The sequence below is a fragment of the Meleagris gallopavo genome, chromosome 7 (assembly GCF_000146605.3).
Source record: "Meleagris gallopavo isolate NT-WF06-2002-E0010 breed Aviagen turkey brand Nicholas breeding stock chromosome 7, Turkey_5.1, whole genome shotgun sequence".
Taxonomy (NCBI): Eukaryota; Metazoa; Chordata; class Aves; order Galliformes; family Phasianidae; genus Meleagris; species Meleagris gallopavo.
The window spans coordinates 623,359-643,446 of NC_015017.2; the positions used below are offsets into that span (position 1 = coordinate 623,359).

Genomic DNA, 20,088 nt, shown 5'->3' on the forward strand with positions numbered 1-20,088 from the left:
CGTGCATGGCCCCTCGCATAGCTATCAGCAAACACTGATAAAAGATCAAGCTGATTTTTGAGCCAGGGCTCCTAGAGGTGCGACTATGAGCAAAATCAGCATTTTAAGTAGATAGATAGACTCATCCAATACAGAACAGCCTCTGTGCTGTCACCAGCTCCATCCTAAGGGCACTGTAGGCACCATGCTCTCTGTTGGCCCATCCCAGCCCCTGTCCCCAGCAGTTCTGCAAGGAGCTTTTGGTCTGGCTGCTGCAGCGCGACACGGATGGGATGACACCATGCAAGTCAGAAGGCAAGAAACCTGAGTGCACTAACTGGCAGCGGCTGGTGCTGCAGTAAAAGGCTGAGGTTGGCAGTGGAGGCTGCAAGCGGGTCGGCTCTTACCTGACCACCTGCAAAAATGACAGGGGTGGAGGCGGGCTTTGGGCGGTAGGGAATGGTGGCACCTTTTGGTGGGGACTAGGAAAAGGGACAAGGAAAGGGAGAGAGAACATTAGAACAGCTTTCCTGAAACAGCAGCAAAAAGAGCATTAGAAAGCACCCGACGGAGCACGGGCTTCCAACCCGTGCCGTGCTGCGGGGTGAGCACAGCCTCCGGGGCCACAGCCAGCAGCACCCGCACTGGGCAGGCAGTGTCTCTGGACAGGAAGACATGGGGGAAATGGGCATTTAGTGGACAAGGAGGACACCCTGAGGAGTTCCCCTGCCAATGCACAGCACCTTGGAACACCTGTCAAGCTTCCCCACCTTGGCTCTGCTCTACACACATTCTGTCCCCTAGACCAGGCTGATGTTGGGCTGCAAGATCCTTCTCAGGACACTCCATAGAGGCTTTCAAGGTGCAGGGATGTGGGGAGGAACGTGATGCGTCTGTGTTGCCAAGCCCATGTGAGCATCCTGACACAGCAGCTCTCCTTGCATCATATCTTCACCATGGCACCTCTGAGGCTTGGCTTGGTTTCTTAGCATCCAGGCAAAGCGCTGTCACTGTCACTGAGGCCTCTCATGCCTCATCCACTGCTTTGGCCACGGTACGGGGTGATAGAGGCAGCTGCATTTGCACAAGGCTTGGCAAGGCTTTTCAGACAGTAAGGTGAGCATTTCTGCAGATCTCATCGCCAAGCTGCACAGTGGAAGCTGTTGGAGCAGCCAGGCAGGTGCCAGCAGCAAAGCAGCTGAGATTTGGGAGATTCCTTTGGATTGTGAGAGATTTCAGATGAAAGCCTTCTGAGCCCGCCAGAGGTGAAATGGTTCAGTTGCTGCTAATATGTAAGGATAGCCAACATAAATTACATTATCTTGTAGAAAATTCCACCATTTTCCTCTACATTCTTCTACACGTCTGTCTGTAGCCATGTGGTATATTCAAATCTCCTTGCTTAGTACAAGTTCCTAGGAAAGCCGTGTGATCAAAGCACTGCATGTATAACCACAATCCTGCTTTTTTCTTTCATCACGTTACAGATCTTGGAGGGGATGAGTGAGAATTTCTGTGGCAAGATAACCAAAGACATAAAAGCTACAAGCAGCAGCTCTGTAAACTGTTAAAGCTGGGGGACTTTTCAGATCTATGACTGCAATAAAATTCATGTGCTTGTTGTTTTTTTTTTCTCTTTCCCACTGCTGAGCAATACAGAGGAATATCAACCCAGTGTTTTGGTCAGTGAGAACAGCAACCACCCAAGATTTATAACACACAGTGAACATCACCTCGAACCCACCTCTACCACAGTACAGAGCATGGCCTGGAGCCACTGCATGGCTAAATACATGCTCCTCTAACAACACAGCGTGTCCATTTGAGCACCAGCAGTGACTGGTATCAAGGTTCACGGCCTTTCCTCTCTAGTCATTCTGCTGGCAAACTGACGTTGTTTATGGCTGGTGTTGCTTCATCTCAACCACATCTTGGCATCCTCTTCTGGAGCTCTTGCAGCAGCAAACATCCCAGTGCCAAAACAAGAGGCACTGGACACAAATTGGAGCACAGGAAGCTCCTTCTGACTATCAGACAGCACTTCTGTGCTGTGCAGGTGACACTGAGCCCTGGCACAAGTACGTAGAGGCTGTGGGATCTCTTCCTTGGTGACACCTGGACATGGTGCTGGGCACTCTGCTCTGGGTGTCCCTGCTGGAGCAGGGGGTGGGCCAGATGGACCCAAAGATCCTGTCAACCTCAACTATTATGCAATTCTGAAACATGTTTCTCCCTGCCATAAAGAAACAGTGGCATTAAGGCCACCCAGCAGAGCAGTGTGTCTGTGCCTTTGGCTCTGGGAGGCACCAAGAGCAGGGATGTCACTGTGTTGTGACAGCAATGGGTTTCTTCTTGAGCTTCTCCAAGGTAGTAAGCATGGAGGTGGGGCATGTGGCTGCAGACAGCTCCAGCAATGAGCTGTTGGCACGGCAGCATTGCTCCAAAGCAGAGGACTTTGTGAATAATTTCTCCCAGAAAACTTGTCACACGTTCATGCATGCCATGGCTCCTGCTCTGCACCCGCCTTCCTCACCACCTCTCCTCCTCCACCTCACTGGAGCTTGGGCTTAGGTTCATGCCCACCACTCCCTTCCCTTGGCACCCCCTCAGCTGTCCCAGCACAGCAGATGCACTGGCTGCTTCCTCTCAGCACTCCTCTCCTGAAACCTTCTGGTGTTGTGATACAACCTTCTCCTTTCAGGCACCCAAATGGTTTCCAGTTTAGCAAACTAGAAATAACACACAGTGGGGGGAAAACACACTTGGGTGGGTTTCACACGAAGGTACCAGGAAATGATAGTGGTCCACTAACGCGTGGTGAACAGTGACAAGGACATGATCCACAGCTCTCAGTGCTGTTGTGATGCCGGGCAGGTTTTGTCCTATATACTTTACCCCCTTTGTTACAGACTGTACCTCCAGCATCACCACACAGATCTGTTTGACACACTGGATAATTGCGTCGGGTGTCCCCGAGATTGTCACCGCCCGCTCCGTGGAGTTGGGCAGCATGTCCCCTGCCACTTGAACCTGAGCACCTGTGGACTGGAGACAGAAAGAGAGAGAAGGAGGAATCTTAATGCAGAAGCCCTCTTCCCTTCACCCAGCTTCAGCTCCAGTGCCACGTGCCCCCAGAGAGCTGCAGCCCCATCCTAGCGAGGACATGGCAAGTCCCATGGGACAAAACCCGTGACACCACTCCTGCATCAGCAGAGACCATCCTGGGAATTGCCTTGACGCACGATGCCAGCTCATGAGCATCCCCCTTTCCAAGGATGCAGATCAGCTCTGAGGAGACGCAGTTACCCACAGTAACTAAGTGTGATTTACCTCCCTGATTTCCTTGATCTTGGAGCCTCCCTTGCCAATCAGCGAGCCACACTGGCTAGCTGGTACAACCAGTCTCAGCGTCACTGGAGGTTTACTGGTGGCAGTGCTATTACTCATTGAGTTGGTTATGTCCTGGGGAAAGAAGAGGACAAAGCATCAGCCCTCGTTCCCCAACCCAGACGTCTGCCACATAACCCCAACCCAAATGCCCAGAGCCAGCAAGGAGGGATCGCATCTTCCAGACCTAGGCTGGGCTCAGTTCTTGCCCACAGAGAGATGTCTGGAAGGCTTAGTGCCGAGGCTGTGTACTGGGTGAGCGAGTCCAACCACACACACATGGGTTGAAGGCATCCAGATGTATTGCTGGACCCAACAGTGGGCTAAAAGGGCTGCATGCAAACCCTCGCACTCCGCCCTCTCAGGGGAAAAGGATCACATTTCTCACCTCCTCAAATTTGTAGGCGATCATGGCAAAAGCCTTGAAGATGGCATCGGTGGGGCCAGTGATAGTCACAATCCGCTCAGGGCAGTTTCCCTCCGAGATGTTGATTCTCGCCCCGCTCTGCAAAGAGAAGGGCATTCCTGGAGCAGCCACAGCCAGGCAAGCAACCAGATGCAGCCTCCAGCAAAACCCTTTTCCTGAGCTGGATCCTTAGCACCCAAGAGCACCCAATAGCAGAAACTCAGCATGCCCTGGGAGCACATTGCAAATTGTTCCTTGGTCACCACATGAAGACATCCCATCTAATCTTAAAAACTCCCACCCTTGTCCCACAGTACTTCCAGCCCTGAGTCGCCTTGAGTCCCCAGAAAGGATTTCCAAGGCCTGACTTGGATATTTTACTGCAATGTGAACCTGTGCTTTCAAGGCAAGAGTGGCCTGTGGCATCACTGTATGTGAAGAGCTCTGCTTAGTGATCTGGTAGCTCTTTGGCAGCTAAACATACAAAGACCATGCTCATCTCATGAGTAATCTTATTTCACTGTGTCAGAAGTAGAAAGCTCTCGTCTCTGGAAAATTCCCAGTAAACACAATATCTCACAGGGCTGTGAGATATTAGGACAGCTCTGGTCATGCTGTGTGTGCTGTTGGAGGAGAGGTGCCAGCCCTTCCCACTCATCCAAATCACTTCATGGATCAGAGTTGCTCACCTCTTCACGCATCTTCTTCACAGTCTCTCCTTTCTGAAATAAGAAGCAGAAACATAGGCCATTGTAAAAACTCAAGATAAAACAACCTTTCCAAACATGCATCTCTCTAACACACTGCAGCACCTGGGCCTGGCACCTACGTGATGGGCGAGTTGAAGAGCTGATGATCCAAACTCAACCCTGCTCCCACATCTGTAAGGACTGGTACAGACAAAATAGCATAACTGTACCTTACACCTCCCTTACTAGATTTCCTGTTCGGAGGAAAACTTCATGGAAAAGCTCATCAACAGTCTAGATGATCAAAAAGATGGCCTTTTAGAGTGGTTGCGAAGGATAATTTCTGCTCTAGTGTGTGTGGAGAACTCTAATATCATGAGATACAAAATGGCTGCAATTGTGATTCCTTCCAGGCCTGAAAAGTTGATGGATAAATAAGGTGTGAGCATAAGGAATAAGGTGTTAATGTTGCAAATCTTCACCACCACAAATAGCCAGGACTTAATCATGGAGCAGATGCATCTCGTGAAGCTTTCTGCATGAGCCTAAATGGTGCCTTGTGGCCTACGAGACAAGATTTTAAGCTGGTTTGCATCACATTCCTTAAACTTATTTAATGAATCTAAAATATGTGCTTACCTTTCCAATGATGCTTCCGACTTCCTACCAAAAAAAAAAAGAAAGAAAACATCACAGAATAAATGATGTTGTGAGACATGAATATAACCCAAGCAGGAAAGGAAGAGGGGTGTAGCCCTGCCAGGAGCCTTTACCTTGCCATGCATCAGCAGCCGGATGGTGAGGGTGACGTTCAGGCCGCCTTCTGAGACCTTTGACTCCATTTCCTACCAGGGATGGGAGACAAGTGGGAGGAGCCCTGGCACAGGAGGAGGCAGCAGCACAGCCGTATCACCTGGGGACAGAGGGACAAAGATGGGCATCCCTGGGATAAGTTTGCCTTCCTGATCCCTCCTCATGGATTCACCACCCCTACCTCTGCCACCCCACCGTCAGCACATCTATCTGTTCCTGTTAATTGCAGGGGAGCTGGACTAGATGACCTTCAAAGGTCCCTTCCAATTCAAGTGACGCTGTGATTCTGTGACAAGGGAGTAGGGAGCTGGTAGAACCCCCTGGCCAAAGAGTGATTGCAGAGCTTGGACTTCAAAAGACCCAGGGCATGCATCTGGCAAACCAAAATTCATCATTCTGAGCATGAATGAACACTCAGAAAATCTGGAGCTGTGGGTTTTGGAAAAGCCACCTCTTCTGTAAGTGGAAATATCCATCAGGCTCCAAGAGCGAGGAGCAGGAAGGGCTGAGCTGGTGTACTGATCACTGCACTTCTGGATTTTAATCCAGATCTGTAAGCCAGGTGCTGTGTCTGATGAACACAGGCCATTTCCAGCTGTACATGTCTCATGAAACCTCTGCCCATTTTCCAGGCGCTGATATGTTCCCTTCCATCCCCTCTCTCTTTCCTCCTCTTCCCTCTAGAGGTAAAAATGCTACCGGTATTCTCGAGGCAGGGGAAGACAAATCACAGTAGGTAGGGAAACAAATCCTCTGTTGTTTTTTTTTTTTGCCAGTGTCTCCTTAATAGCATCTCTATGCAAGGAGTGGGCACACCGAATGTCTCTGCAGCCTACTGCATGGGGAGACCAGTCCTGTCTCAGGGACGGTGCCAGCATCCTCCTGTGTGCAATGCCAGGAGACGTGCAGCAATTCTCCTCCATGTTATTTAATCCCTCAGTACACATCAGATGGGAGATTTTTCTGTCACAAGAATCTGCTGTTTTTTTGTGCTCGTACAGTAGTGTCTGTGACCAAAAAAAGGGAGGTAAACCAGTGCTCAAGTATTACTTTGAAGCAAAGAGGCAGTTGGGATGTATAAATGTGTAGCAGTGCACAAATGGCCGCAAGATGGGCTTGAGAGAAAGCATCCTCTTCCAGTAGGCCCCCACAAAGCTCAAAATGGACAAAAGCCATACGGTGAGCAGAGAGATGATGCTTTCCCACAAGAGAACAGCTGAATGGAGACGGGGCTGTCACAAACCAAGCAGCTCTGGGAGAGCTGACACGTTGGCTGTGCTGCTCCAAGCAGGGGCTGGCAGCCCCAGGGAGGTGAGCCATGGCTTTTCCACCAAGGACACATCAAATCTACCACTGTGCTCTCACCAAATGCCCTGTATTGCAGCCACCTACCACCGCCCTGTGCTCCCTATCCCTCACATGGGAGACCCTGAAGCTGGCCGTTATGTAAATGTTTCCAATTGATTGAAAAAGTGGGTCATGTGTTAGCCAAATGCTCCTGGCTTTAAGATCTATCAGCATTATTAAATTAAACACGCTTCATGCTCCAGCAAGCAGGAAAGCTGCACTGGCCTTTTCTTAATCATACTAGTGAAAGGTAAGTCTTTTATATGGGAGCTCATAAATGCAGTGGAAACTACGAGAACAATAGATCAGAGGCATTTACTCTGTCCGTGTACCCCCCCCAACATTGTTCATTCTTCACAGACAAAGTGATGAGAAAAAATCTCACTCCGAACACCATTTTGAACATTTCAGAGTGTTCTCAGCCCAAAGAGACCCCATGCACTAGGACTCATCTCCTCACAGGGCAAGTGAGCTCTGCCTAGCTCACAGCATCTTCAGAATTGTTTCTTTGTCCTTCCCTTCAGAAGCCCTGAGGACACAATTACATCCAGCCTGACGGATAAAGCACAGTGCCCAGCTCCAACCCAGCACAGAGCTGGTGCAGCCCTGCAGAAATCAAAGATGCAGCACCACAAGATGGAAGAGCCGAGTTTGCACCCAAAATGGAAGGTACACTGCAAACCAAGTAAGAGCTATGATGCCTGGGATACTGCATGCAAAGAAGCAGAGCAGCACTCCAACCTGCAGGGTTGGGAACATGGCACCCAATGCTGATCTGTCCCAAAATGTTTTTCTAAAGGATGACCTGACTGCAGAGAAAACATAGAGCTTTTAAATCCACCTGCCTTTTGGAAGAGTGCTTGCAGAAGGCATCATCAATACATAGAACAACCCAGCTCTTCACCTCTCCTTTGGTTTTGAAAACAAATCTAGTAAATTCCAGGAAATGTTCTTAATCCATCAGAAATACCCACTGACTGCAAAACAGCTTGTGAACCAGTGACCAAGTAGAGAAAAGGAAGGAAAATGGAAACCCAGAACAGTGGGAGGACTCCTGTCCCTCCTCAGACGTACTCCGATTTTTTTTCCACACCAGTTTATTGGAGGTTGGACAGATTGCCTAAGTTGGTGCTCTCGCCTTTGTGCCAGCCAATTCACATTGCAAACATCGAGATGCACTTAAGATTGAATGAAATCTAATTATTAAGAGAATTCTGAACACTGTGTATTAATTTAATTTAATTTAGTCCATTTAAGACTGTGATCATTTTCATGTCCTGGCCCCCTCTCAGGAGATGGAATATAAACATGGGGAGGGAGGCTGAGTGCTGAGCTGGGCTTCATTCTCTAGCCTGGTTTACAAGCCTCTGTTCAGCAGTGGGTTCCTCTGAGCTGGTGTCCTCATGGGGGGCATGGCTGGCTCCTGCCACCACAGTCACCCAGCTCATGGCATGTTTGCCCTGGAAATGTCTTCCTGAAGGGCACCCAAATGCCACCACAGCCAGGCAGTAACTCAGAACACTTTGCTTTTCACCAAAATGCCATTTCACGCACCTCCAACTATCACTGAGATAAGAAATAAAATAAATAAAACAAAACAAAACAAAACAAATAAAATAAAAAGCTCCAAATGGCTCAATTTTCCCTCAGAACACTTTGTTTCTTTGTCTCAGCTGCTTCCCAGCAGAAAGATCCTCACCTCCTGGCCGTGCTGTACCAGCCCTCCTCTTCTTTCTCCTATGCATCTGCTGGCACTTACTGGGCATGGCTCCAGCCAGAGCTGCCTGCAGCCCCTCTGCAAGCGAGAACCAGGGCATCTGCTACCAGAGAGGTCCATCGCTAGCATCACTGCTGTCTGCAGACCTCACATCCCACCCTTTGAGGCTGAAGGGTCCCTGCTCCTGTTAGGGCACACAGTCCCAAGCACTCCTCTCCTTCTCATGTCTGGGGTTTTGTGGATGTTTTCCTTCCCGCACTCCCTCTTTGCAGCGGTACTCTGGTTCTCAGTTATTTCCCAGACATGGAAGTGTGGAAGTCGCAGTTGAGCAAAAGCACCTTTGCCCTGAGTAGACACCATTTTTCAAGTCTATTCTCAAACCTGCCTTCCAAGCCAGACAAGAAAGCTAAAGATCAGGCAGAAAATATGTTTGGTTATCTGAACTGAAGTCACCCTGGTGCCTCTGGGACCATGCACTACCAGAAGCCAGATGCATAAGGTAGGGTTTCTTCTCCAGATTCCATCATGGAATATACTCCTCAGTGTTACAGAGATCACGTTTCACAGCATTGACTAGGTATTTATTTTGGGGGACAGCAATGTTTTCTTCAAGCTGTCCAAAAACAATCAGAGAAAACAACTTGGTGCAAAAACATCCCAGAGGCACAACCCTCCCCCTCCAAGAAGGGCTTGGATGGAAAGTCACAGGCACTGCCAAGTAAAACTCAAAGAAAGTCTCTGTCAGCCTCGTCGCCCATTGCATGGCCTTCAGAAAACCACTTCTTCTTGGTAGGTTTGTTCAATCCAGGCTGCCACTCCAACTCCAAAGCCTTGGAGCCCTTAAGGGAAGAGCTCTTGCAAGTCCATGTAGGCAAAGCACTGGGACCAGCCAGGAGTCTGCACGAGGAGCATATGCCACCCACCCAGGCACCACCCAAAGATCCCGAGCACCTTGGTGGTTGCTCAAAGGCAATGTTATTCTGAAAAGCATTCAACACATATCACGGGCTCTTTGGAGCTTCAGAGTCCCACCAGCAGGACTCCAACTGCAAAGCTCCAGCATCCTTCATCACAGCACAATTTGTCACAGCAAGGGCCATATTTCTAACGCTTTGGCTGAGTTTCATGTTTGAGATTAACACCTTGGCCAGAATGTCCATACTGCTAAGAGTACATTTTTAAGCAATGAGGAGGAAATATTTAAGCACCTCTGACCTCTTGATACCCACTTCCTAAATCCTGGGCCAGTTTTTTCTGAACCTTGGAGACTGAAAGCCATGTCCTAAATGAAGAGGGCAAAAGGCAGTCTAGGAAAGAAGCCATTTTTCTGACATTATACACTTTCCCAAGATCTGCCTGCCCACTTGCTTAAGCTTTCTCCCCACTCATCTCCTTGTGGCTTGATCCTGCCATTAAGACCTAATCCAGCAATTTTCAGCATCACATTTTAGTGGCTGGGGGCAGCGTGCTGCAGTGAGCTCAGGATTATGACGACAATGCAGTCTGGCTAGATCAGACTGGGGATGGAAGGAGAAAGGATAAAAATTGCTGTGGCAGAAAACCAAAGTCTGGTACTCACTAAAAGCCAGGCTCCAAAAGGAAATGCATCAACTACCGGTCAGAAGACGAAGCCATGAGAGGCCAGTAGCACAGAAGTCCAAATGCGTGATGCCTAACATTGTTTTGCAATAGAGCTGTATTTGCAGCTGCTGCTGGCTTCCACAAACAGAAGAGTCATTTTGATTAATGTCTCCTCCACTCACTCTCCAGCTCCATTGAAAACATGTTAGAAAACTCTAATAGAAAAAAAGAGATACCTCCACTCTAGCTTGGTAATCAGCTATGGTATTCCCACTTCTCACCGGCCCTTGGTCTTTCCAAGCATCACTGCAGATTCAGCATCAGTACATCTCCCTGCTCTTGCCTTCTGGATGTTTCATTCTTGGTCACCTGCTCCCATTCCTCTGCTCTCCTCCAGATGATGTCTCTCACCCACTGGCTGCTGAAGAGCAACTGTAACCTGCCTTCCCATCTGCTCTTGTGAACCACGGGATTCTTCCAGCCTCCCTCACTTTTATGCCAGCTACCCAACTCCTGTTGCAGAGATGTAATTGTTCCTGCTTTGGACCCCCTGCTCTGCCCCTTCTTCCAGCTCCCACGACCTCAAATTCAGAGCCAGGGCCATCATCACAATCTCTGCATCTGCTGCATCCTCAGCACCTCTGATTGTCTTCTACCACCTGATCCTGCCCCTGATCTCTTGCTAGATGGAATTCTTGAAATCTTTTCTCCATTTCCTAAACAATTGATTCCTATCCCCTTCAAGCCAGCATGGATTGCTCCCCAGGTCCGTTGCACCTCAGAGAGCAGGGCTGCTTGTTCACACTGGGTGGCCTTCCATACAGAACACTGGCTCTAGGTGTTGGTATCGACCAACATCTCTGCCCTCAGACCAGCCCAAAGCTGTGCTAAAACCGTTCTTCCCCTCAGGAAATTCCCCATTGCTTTCCTGGGATTCTTTGTTACACAGTACATCCACCAGCCACCACACAGATTTGTTTTGGGCTAGTATCAGGCTGTGCATCCTGCTTTTGGGTTCCCTTCTGTTGAACACACCTTAAATTCAGGTGTTTTCATTGGTACTGCTGAGCAAAGCTTGGTTTTTAAACACGATCTCTTCCAGTTTTTGAGAAGAAAATAGAAGAGGAGCTCTACATGATATGCAAAACTCCCCTAGCCATTTTCACCTCTCTGTTGTAGTGGTTACTTACTTTAAATTTCAGGCATTTCAGTGGGATTTCTGACCTGACTGACAAACCAAGAAACGCAGCATCACAGCAGAGGCCTGTCCCAGATGGACAAAGCTGGTGAGTCCCTATCACAAAAAAGCGCAAACCTTTGGGTCCTGCCAGCAGGCACTGGAAACTCAGGGAGTGACGTCCAGGAGTCCCTGCTCATCTGCTGGGTGCCACTGCATCCATCTTAAACTACCGCACCTCAGAGGTTAATGATGAGCAGCCTCCAGCAGAAGCATCACCCTGGGGTGGGCAGTGAATGGATGGGAAGTCAGATGTGAAAACAAGATTGGTCCCCCTGATGTCAGACAGCACTGATATCCACGGCCTCTAACGCGAGCCCAATCCAAAGAGAAGCACTGGATCTGTCCTGATGGCCATTACAGCCATCTTTTGTGTGATGGCAGCAAGTGAAGCTGCAGCTTTTCCCTGTTGATCACACCAGGATGAAGGTTTTGCATGCAGTGAGGTAACAATTATTTACATCTGTGAAACCTCCAACTCCATTTTTCACAAGGTGAAAGAACCCTTTTGAATTTGTTTTGTATTGAATGAAAGCTGCTTCTGGAAGGCTGCAGGTGAGGACAAGACACTTGAGTTTAGTCACTTCCAATTCACCCTGTCAGCTACTTTTGGAACAACTTGCCAATAAAAAAGTCCTTTCAGTGAAGGTTAAACTGTTTAGGTACATGGGAGATTTCAGCTCATTTCCTATGAGCACTGATGCTCTTTGCACTACTCTGTTGGGCTTACTGCTGCTCAGTCACCAAGAGCAACTGCACATCTGCAGATGTCTGTAAGCCTTCAGCAAGTGCTGGGTGGGCTTAAGACACCTTGTGCTGAGAAAATACCATCTCCTTGGATAAGGAAGGTGGCTGTCTCCTCAGCCACAGATTTTACTCTGCCAGAAAATTAAATAATAAAGCAACACATTGAAGATTTTTTCTGAGATACCAGCAGTTCCTCCATGCTCAAGCCAACTCTTTGGAGATTCTGGAAAGCAGGAAGAGGTGCTGATGAGGAGCTGGGTTGGGCCAACCATTTGCTATTCTCCATTCGGCACAGGTGCCCAAGTCACCTTGAAAGGCACTGCTGCCATTAACACGTTGCACCATTGGCTTTAATTAATTAGCTGAAACGGTGCTGCTTTGCACTGCTGAGATTTAGAAGCCAAGAGCTTCAGTGCTGTGCTCCATATTTGCACCTTGGATGCGTCATGAGACTCAGCGCCGCAGAGGATGGCAGGACCAAGCTGCTGGAGAACAGAGAACCTCACATGGCACAAGGGGAGCGAAGCATTTCTGCAGGCATCTGCAGCCCCAAGGTGAGCTTGTGCAGAGAGGGGAAAGCCCTAACAGGTGGTACAGCAGAGGTAGGAACATGGCTGGTAATATCTTCCTATGTGACATTTTTCTGAACGAGCCAGGGAAGCCTGGAATAAAGGAAAATGTTTGGAGATGGCTGGGAAACCCTCTCAGTGCTCAAAGAGCAGGTATTAGAGGCTCTCCTGTTAAAGTGCCAGGTAAAAAGGCAGCTTAGGGGAGCCAGTTTAGCTGAGAGCATGGCAAGAACCCAAAGAGAGCTTGGCAATGGTGAGGAAAAAAAGATATGACTCAGGAAGGGAAAGCACTGAATGTTGTTCTGTGTGGTTAAGGCATGGAAGAAAGGCTCCTCATCCACCCAAAAAGGGCTGGGAGCAATAACTCAGTGTACAAGCTCAGGATCTGCAAAAGAAAGCCAAGAATAATGAGATGTGTCTTCATGGGAGATCCAGCCAGCAGAGAGCAACCCTGGATCTGCAGGGACAGAGGAAAGGGCCAGAGGAACCAAGGTCTGCAGAAAAGAGGAGGCTGGAGGAGACTGGAGGAGACAGGGCATTACGCAGGGTCTTAATTGCAGCAAAGGAGAACTGGGCTGGGTGCTGGAACACAGCTTCCTCACAGCAGGGACAGCCATGTGCTGTGCCCCAGGGTCAGTCATGCTGCAGGGATGCATCCAATTTAGCCTTGTTTCGCCCTGGCTAAAGAAACTGAGTGAGAAGATGTTGTGACTAGGCTGCCTGGTGGTCCACCTACCTCACCCATCCTGGAGAGTCCCTCTACCACACACATCTCACAGAGACCTTGTACTACCTTGGGCCTGACATCAGATCACACTGCTCTGTAGATGATATAAAGAACATTCATTACTGACACTAAGCATACATGCCCTGCAATGCTATTGGGACACATCTCACACGCCGTTTTTCAGGGGAAGGCCAAAGGACACTCAAAAGAGGACATTCATGGCCGGAGGTCCATGACGAGTGCTCACCAAAGAAGAGAGGCCACGTGGGGCTTTGCAGCCCTCGGAGGACACACGGCTTGTCCTCCTGCAGCCAGGAAACCAGAGGACACAGCTCTGTAAAGAGCTCTGAGCATGCTCCTGGCATCCTTCTGCCTGCAGGGATGGCTGAGAGGAGAGCACCTCCGGGGTTCCCAGCAGAACATAAGGGCCACTTTCATCCCGCTGGACAAGGAGCCACCAAGGAGGTGGCCTCCCGTTCCTGTCCCCTTCTCCCCACCTCAGTCCACCACACTGCACACAATTCCAGGCATTCCAGAGTCCTGAGGATGGACTTCCACTGCTTCCACTGCGTCTTCTGCAGCAGATGAAAATGCTTGCAGAGCAGCAGGCAGCCTGCAGCCCATTCGCCACCCCCATCTGAAGGAGACCGCCTCTGGCCAGACTGGCTTTAATCCCAAGCAGCATCATCTCAGTAATTTCCCTCCATTTTCAATCTCTTGATCTGGGGGCAGCCAACAAATCCCTTCATGCTGTGAGCACAGCAATCTCCTGCCTCATCTCATCCCAGCCCCATTTCTCTCCCTAATCCCTGGAAATAGGGATGAGGCTTGCTGCACGACCGCTGCCCTGGAGGGGTCTGTCCAGGCACTGGTGGATGGACAGACTGACCTGGAGCACACAAGAGCAGACAGGACACGGAAGGTTGAGACAGGCAAGGCGTGTGTTATTTTGACCGTGGGACTGGACCTAGAGCTCCTCCATGGCACTGGCTCTCAGCAAACCCAAACCCACGTCAATCACCTCTGGCCTCTGGGAAAGTAGGCAGGGGTGGCATGCAACAAAGTCAGTGGCTGTGCTACCAACCCCAGGCATGAGATGCGCCATGGATGGAGGCAGGCAGCGTGACCCTGTCCCATGCTCACCGGTGAGGAGGAGGAAGAGGAGGAGGAGAAAGAAGAGGAGGAGGGTGGCCCTGGGCGGCTGGGGGTGGATCGCCGCCGCGCTGTGCTCAGACCCTGACAGCAGGCTCCAAAACTGTCACTCCTGATCTGTTTTCACTTCAGCTAAACCTCAGCCTCAATTACGATCAAGGAGAGCCGTGCTTTCCCCTCTCCTTCTCCCTGTGGTAGGTCCTCTATAACCTCGGGTCCAAACACTCAGCCAAGCACACTGAGGAGGAAACCTGTACGTGTGCTGAGCATGGGACCAGGGCTGTGGGGAGGGTGCCATGATCACCCCCATCCCCAAATCTGGCTCCAGAGGAGCAGGTCTGGTGCCCTGACACCATTTACTCACATAGCAAAGCCTGAATAAAATAAAAGAAGACAGATGTGTGTGTGCGTGCACAGCCGCAGCACCAGGATGGGTGCAACGAGTGAGAAGCATTAGAGTGTGTTGCAGGGACGGGCAGTGCTCCCCATGGGGCTGGTGTTGGGCTGGGGCTCATTCTCGTGCACTGGGAGACCCACAGACATGGTACCTACCCCCCTTCCTTGCAGCAAACCCCACTCCCCAAAACTACTTTACCTTTTTTTTTTTTTTTTACCCTCTTTTTCTATTTCTTTTCACTCCCCTCCCCCCCCCCAACACGTTCGTTCGTTTTCTTCAGAGACTAAATGTCCTTAAATTCAACTAGATTAAAAGAACATCTCCAATGTTTATTACCCTAGAGGAAAGACGTCAAAATGTGCCTTTATATCTGGAAATACTAAAAATGTTTGCACAAATTAATCCTTAAGCGAGAGGGAAAGAACTGAGATTAAGAGTTTCAAAAATATGACTGAATTATTTTGGAATTGAAGATGAAAGCCTGAATATGATACAAAACCATGACTTTTCAGGGGTTGGTTTCTGTATCAAAATGCAAGCTATAGCAGCTGCCTTTGCATCTGCCAAAACAAAGGTCAATCATTTTATGGAAACCTAAACACATTGCCCTTCATCCACTGTTTTTGGTTTATTTTGAGCCAGACGTGACTCCCTAGTAAGAAAATGGATTTCTCTAATAGGATTCGCATTAAAATGACATTATCCCAGAAATCTCAAATTACAAGACAAACATATCTGAAAATATTTCCCCTTTATAATAAGGATGTGATATTTTGGGATTGATTTCAACAGCATTTCAGCCTTCCCTAACCTCTGAAACTAATAACTCACTGTTATACTCACAAAGAAATGTTTCAACCAAATAAAATGCCAGCGGAAAGAAAATAAAGCAAAGGCATTAGAAAATGTAGCGACCATGGGGAAAACGGTTACCCAAAGAATAGAAGGGAGCCATTATAAAAGGCATTCCTCTCCTCAAATCAAATTTCTGCCCATTTCCTCTGCGCGAGAGCAAAAATTAATGGAAATGTAACCAAAATGCAGAAATCAAATCAAATAGATTCAGGGCTTCTATTGCACAGACAGACCCAGGTGTGATGAGTGTTGATGTTATTCTAGCCCCCGTTTCTTTGGGTTGATGTGATTTTGGCTGTCCCCACACATCCACCAGCAGCTCACACCGTACATCACACAAATCCATAGCAGATGGATATCCCAGCTAACACAGAGATGGGCGCTTCCCGACCCGGTGGTTGTTAGCATTAGCTACAATATGCAGGTAAAGTTCCTCTTTATTTTCATAAAATCCACACTACAGCAAAGAATGGCAATTCTGCAAGACCAGATAGCTGGAGGAGCAGCCGTTCACTGGAGCTGACTACCTATTGCTCCCACAATCCAACCTCTGTCCAACACAAACTTCTATTTTCTCAACTCAAGACATGCACTCGGGAAGGCTCTTAAATGTTCAGAGCTCTGTTAGCCCCCACTGTAGCCCCATATTCGACTCACTTCCCAACTCTTCACTAATCATAGAATCACAAGGTTGGAAAGGACCTACAAGATCATCTAGTCCAACCATCCTCCTATCACCACCACTACGCTACTAAATCGAATCTCGTAGCACCTCATCAATTTTCATCTGTAGGAGAAGTTGCACGCGGCAGATGGTCTTCCACCAACACAATCTTTTAAATCTTCTTACCTTTATCAAAGAGCTGCTTTCGTGCTGATTTCGCGTGACAGGGTCTGTGCAGATGGCCACTCTTTTCACGTTTGGAAAGGATGAAAAATGCTATGGGGAAAAAAATCCCAGTGATCTTTTGCTGTACTGCGTGGAGGGCTCCAAACCTCATTGGCCCTGGGATGGCAAACCACGTGGCATGGGACAGAGAGCACGTGACCTATTTTCTCCCAAATCCCTTGGTTTGCTGTAAAGGGGGATGCACCCGCCACTCATGTTTTTGTCATTTCAGTGGGCTCTGATTTTTTTTTTTCATCTTTTTTTTTTAAAGGCCACTGAGCAAATCGGGTTGCCTCGAGGCGATGAGAACAAACCAGCCAATGCTATCAACATGAAGGGGAAAGAGCTCTGCTACGAAATGAGTGCTGGGGCTCTGTACATGGGGAAATTTAGAGCCATTTGTCCAGGGCATCAGCCAGGGATGGAGCGTGCGGGAGGGAGGAGTGTGTTCAGCAGCACACATTTAGCTGCTGGCGCCAGCTGAGTTAGAACAGCCAGCTTGCAGCAAGCAGCAGTGATGGAGGGACCCGGCTGGAACACTGACTGCGGTCCCCAGATCTCAACTGGTACACCCTCTCTATGAGCCTCCGAGGAAGGGAATGCATTGTAAGCACTGCATGGCCAAACAAAGAGCATCTCACGTCCCCCCACTGCTTTGGACTCCTCCACAGCTGTTCACGTCCTCCCGTGCCCTCCTATCAACCAGCCACTCCAAGAGACAACAGATCTCCTGCCTTGGAGGCAGAGGGGCAGTTGAAACAGCTGTTCTGGAAGAAGGACTAAGATGTCTGGTGTCTTATAGATGGAGTGCAGTATGCTCCAAGTTAGGCACCATCTGTTCCCAAAAGTGCGTTGCTAAGCCGGCTCAAAGAACATGTCAAAGTCACCTCCATAAACACCTGCTCAACCCAAAAAAACATCCCAATCACATCCAAGCCAGCTGTGGTCCATGGGTTAAGCATCTCCTGGCTTTCTCCCTCAACTGCCAGTCCTGGTGGCCTTGCACATCCAGGCTCCAAAGGGAATGCGAGCTCTGAAGTAGCTGAGGGAACTTGGTCCTTAATTCTGGGTGACTGAAGAAAAGTTCACTTTGCTTCTAGGTTTTGGATTCCTTGTGTTTAAGGTAAATAGAGCTCTTCTGTACCAGCCCAATGGAGCAAAAACGCTCCTTCTGAGGAGGAGAAAAGGAATTCCTGGAGACATCCTGTTGTTCTTCTTATGGACTCAAGCCCATGGTTTAGATCAGTCAGCAGCTGTATTTGCTGGCAACACCAGCCGCTCCCAGCAAATCCCTCAGCTACACCATCCTATGCTGATGATACACCTTTTCATCATCCCTGCAAATGGAAATCCTTGGGCAAATCCTCCTTTGGCATCAGTTTTAGTGACGTTGCTTCTGCAAGGCAGCTGTCCCAAAACACCCTATTGCCCAAGGGCTCCAAACTTCATTATCTAAGGTTAACATCTAAGGCTCCTTGATAGCTGGCTGAAATCAAGGCTTTGGTGATGAAGCCATGTCATCTCAGTGTCACTATGATATTCCCCCCAGCTGCTGGTCCTTCACCCAGGCTGTCCTCCACCTAATGCTCTCCACAGGAACGCCAAGCAGTTCTGCAGGGGCAGCACCATCCATGTCTCATTCCTTCCCAAGACGTGGATAACACCGCAGTGAGATCAGAGACAGAAATACAGCCATAAAATACACCATAGAAGTGCAGTGAGATCCTCCCCAAGTTAGAGGCCGCACTTCTCTAACCAGACTCTGGGGCATTTTCTTTCAACAAACATGAGCTGAGGGATAACCTTGCTTGCCGTTGCGTGCTGGAATGCAAAGGATTCAGCACAGTGCAGTCAGTTCAACACTTTCCCTCCCTCCCAGACCTGCAGTGCTCCTCTGCAGCCCCTCATCCCTTCACAGCAGTGCCCAGCCACATCTGGCCCCTGAGTAATCTGCCGAATAATTATATAATAGGGGGCAGGCAGAGAAATGATTTTAGGCTGCTCTGCCGATAGAAAGCAAGCTGGATTAAAAGATCAGAACAAGCAATACGTAGATTAAAATGGTTTGTTGTTTTCAGCTGCAGGAAATCCATGGATAAAGCAAGCAAGATGCTAAGGGAAGAAAAAAAAAGGTTTCTCTGCATTAGCAACAGGAAGTTCAAGGTTTCCAAGCCATGCTTAGGTTTTGTTTTATTCCTCAGTGGAGCATTGCCCCTCTTAGCTTCAGGCACCCCATAACCTTGTGCCCAGCGACGAGGGCAGAGCAGGCTCCTGCATGCTGTCCCCCTGTCCCCCAGCAAGGTCAGCTGCACGGTACCACGCCAGCCTGCTCTGACGGATGGTTTTTGAAAGGCGTGAAGGGGAGGCAGGGAAAAAGCAGCGGGAGAGGGGCACAGTGCTGATCAGCCGCAGCCCGGATCGATGCCATTAACTCCTCCTGTTCACCTTCAAGTTCAGATTAAGCAGAAGGGTCAAAATGGGAAATTGTTAGCGGTTGGTCAGCCTTGTTCCAGCACAGACATGCAACGCAAGCACCTTACCTGCCCTGAAGCTAAAACTGCCTGGGCGCAAGATGGAACAGCAGCCATTTCCCAGAGCTAACTGATCCCCCCAAAAGTCCTTTTTCAGGTTTCCCCTGTTCACACTGTTTTGCTATAGTACAGGCATCCACAGGATCACTTCTGAATGTAAAAGATGGAGGAAGGACATTGGCAGGCATGCTCAAGGTTACATGCACAAACATCCCCCAGCTCTAACCTGGTGTTCCTATGCTTGCCCCATGGCACGATGTCCAAGATGCAGCCATGAGGAAGGTCAGTGTTTAAAAGAAAGCATGCCTTGCCTTGCTTTTGGGGGCAGGAGCTGCAAATGCACAGATCTGGGCACCAGGCTCCTGTCCTGCCTGGGGACACAGCAGAAGGCAGGGATGCTCAGGGAGTCCTGAGAGAGGGATGGCACTAGGGAGCGTGGGAAGGCAGAGGAAGCAGGCTGGAGACCTGCCCGGAGGAGGTGGGAGCTGCGAGATGTCACAATGTTCATCCAAATGGTGCTTTAATAACCGCTTACTGCAGAAAAACATCTTCACCAAGGGATAAAACGCACATGCCAGACAGAGCAGGGTCACAAGAGTTTGTGGGAGGACAGTTTGGGGTTGTGATCCTGAGTCAGACACACAGTCCCCCAGCAAGGACATGCCCTGGTTTTCCTCAGAGATGGTCATGGGGAGCCCTTTCCCGAGACCCACTGGTCTGCCAGCAGAGCCTTCCTCGTAGCTCCCCAAAGCGCATCCTTTCCTGAGCATATGGCCTCCGAGCCTCTGAAGCCTCCCCTTCCCAATCCCACTACAGATGGATGTGCTTGCAAGAGGCTGCTTGCAGCACACACAGCTGCAGCCCATGACAGCAGACACCCCAGGAGATGTACCAACTGTGGCACTGTGACCTTGGTCCAGCCCCATACAACCATAGAATCATTTGAGTGAGAAGGGAGAGAGATGGGTCTGCCAGTCACTATAACATTCCTGCTTTACAGGGCCATCTTCTAGTAAGAGTTGCACATCCTCCTCCTCACTAATGGAAAATGTTGCCCTGCCTTCC

General features: G+C 49.3%; 1 protein-coding gene across 28 annotated transcripts in view; it reads right to left on the reverse strand.

Moving 5' to 3' along the window:
• The window catches only part of PCBP3 (poly(rC) binding protein 3), a 49,287-nt gene that overhangs the window by 17,826 nt on the left and 11,373 nt on the right, over window positions 1-20,088 (reverse strand). For 13 of the 28 annotated variants that reach the window (XM_019616835.2, XM_019616833.2, XM_010713175.3 and 10 more), the window contains exons 5-12: window positions 16,454-16,543; window positions 5,235-5,374; window positions 5,101-5,124; window positions 4,462-4,494; window positions 3,755-3,871; window positions 3,310-3,441; window positions 2,896-3,024; window positions 318-461 (exon numbers count right to left, since the gene is read on the reverse strand). In XM_019616835.2, the coding sequence (XP_019472380.1) occupies window positions 318-461; window positions 2,896-3,024; window positions 3,310-3,441; window positions 3,755-3,871; window positions 4,462-4,494; window positions 5,101-5,124; window positions 5,235-5,303 (648 nt within the window). In that variant the 5' untranslated portion in view covers window positions 5,304-5,374; window positions 16,454-16,543. Of the gene's footprint in view, window positions 1-317; window positions 462-2,874; window positions 3,025-3,309; window positions 3,442-3,754; window positions 3,872-4,461; window positions 4,495-5,100; window positions 5,125-5,234; window positions 5,375-16,453; window positions 16,544-20,088 lie in introns of all 28 variants that reach the window. The other 15 variants (XM_010713178.3, XM_010713176.3, XM_010713182.3 and 12 more) reach the window with 5 other exon arrangements.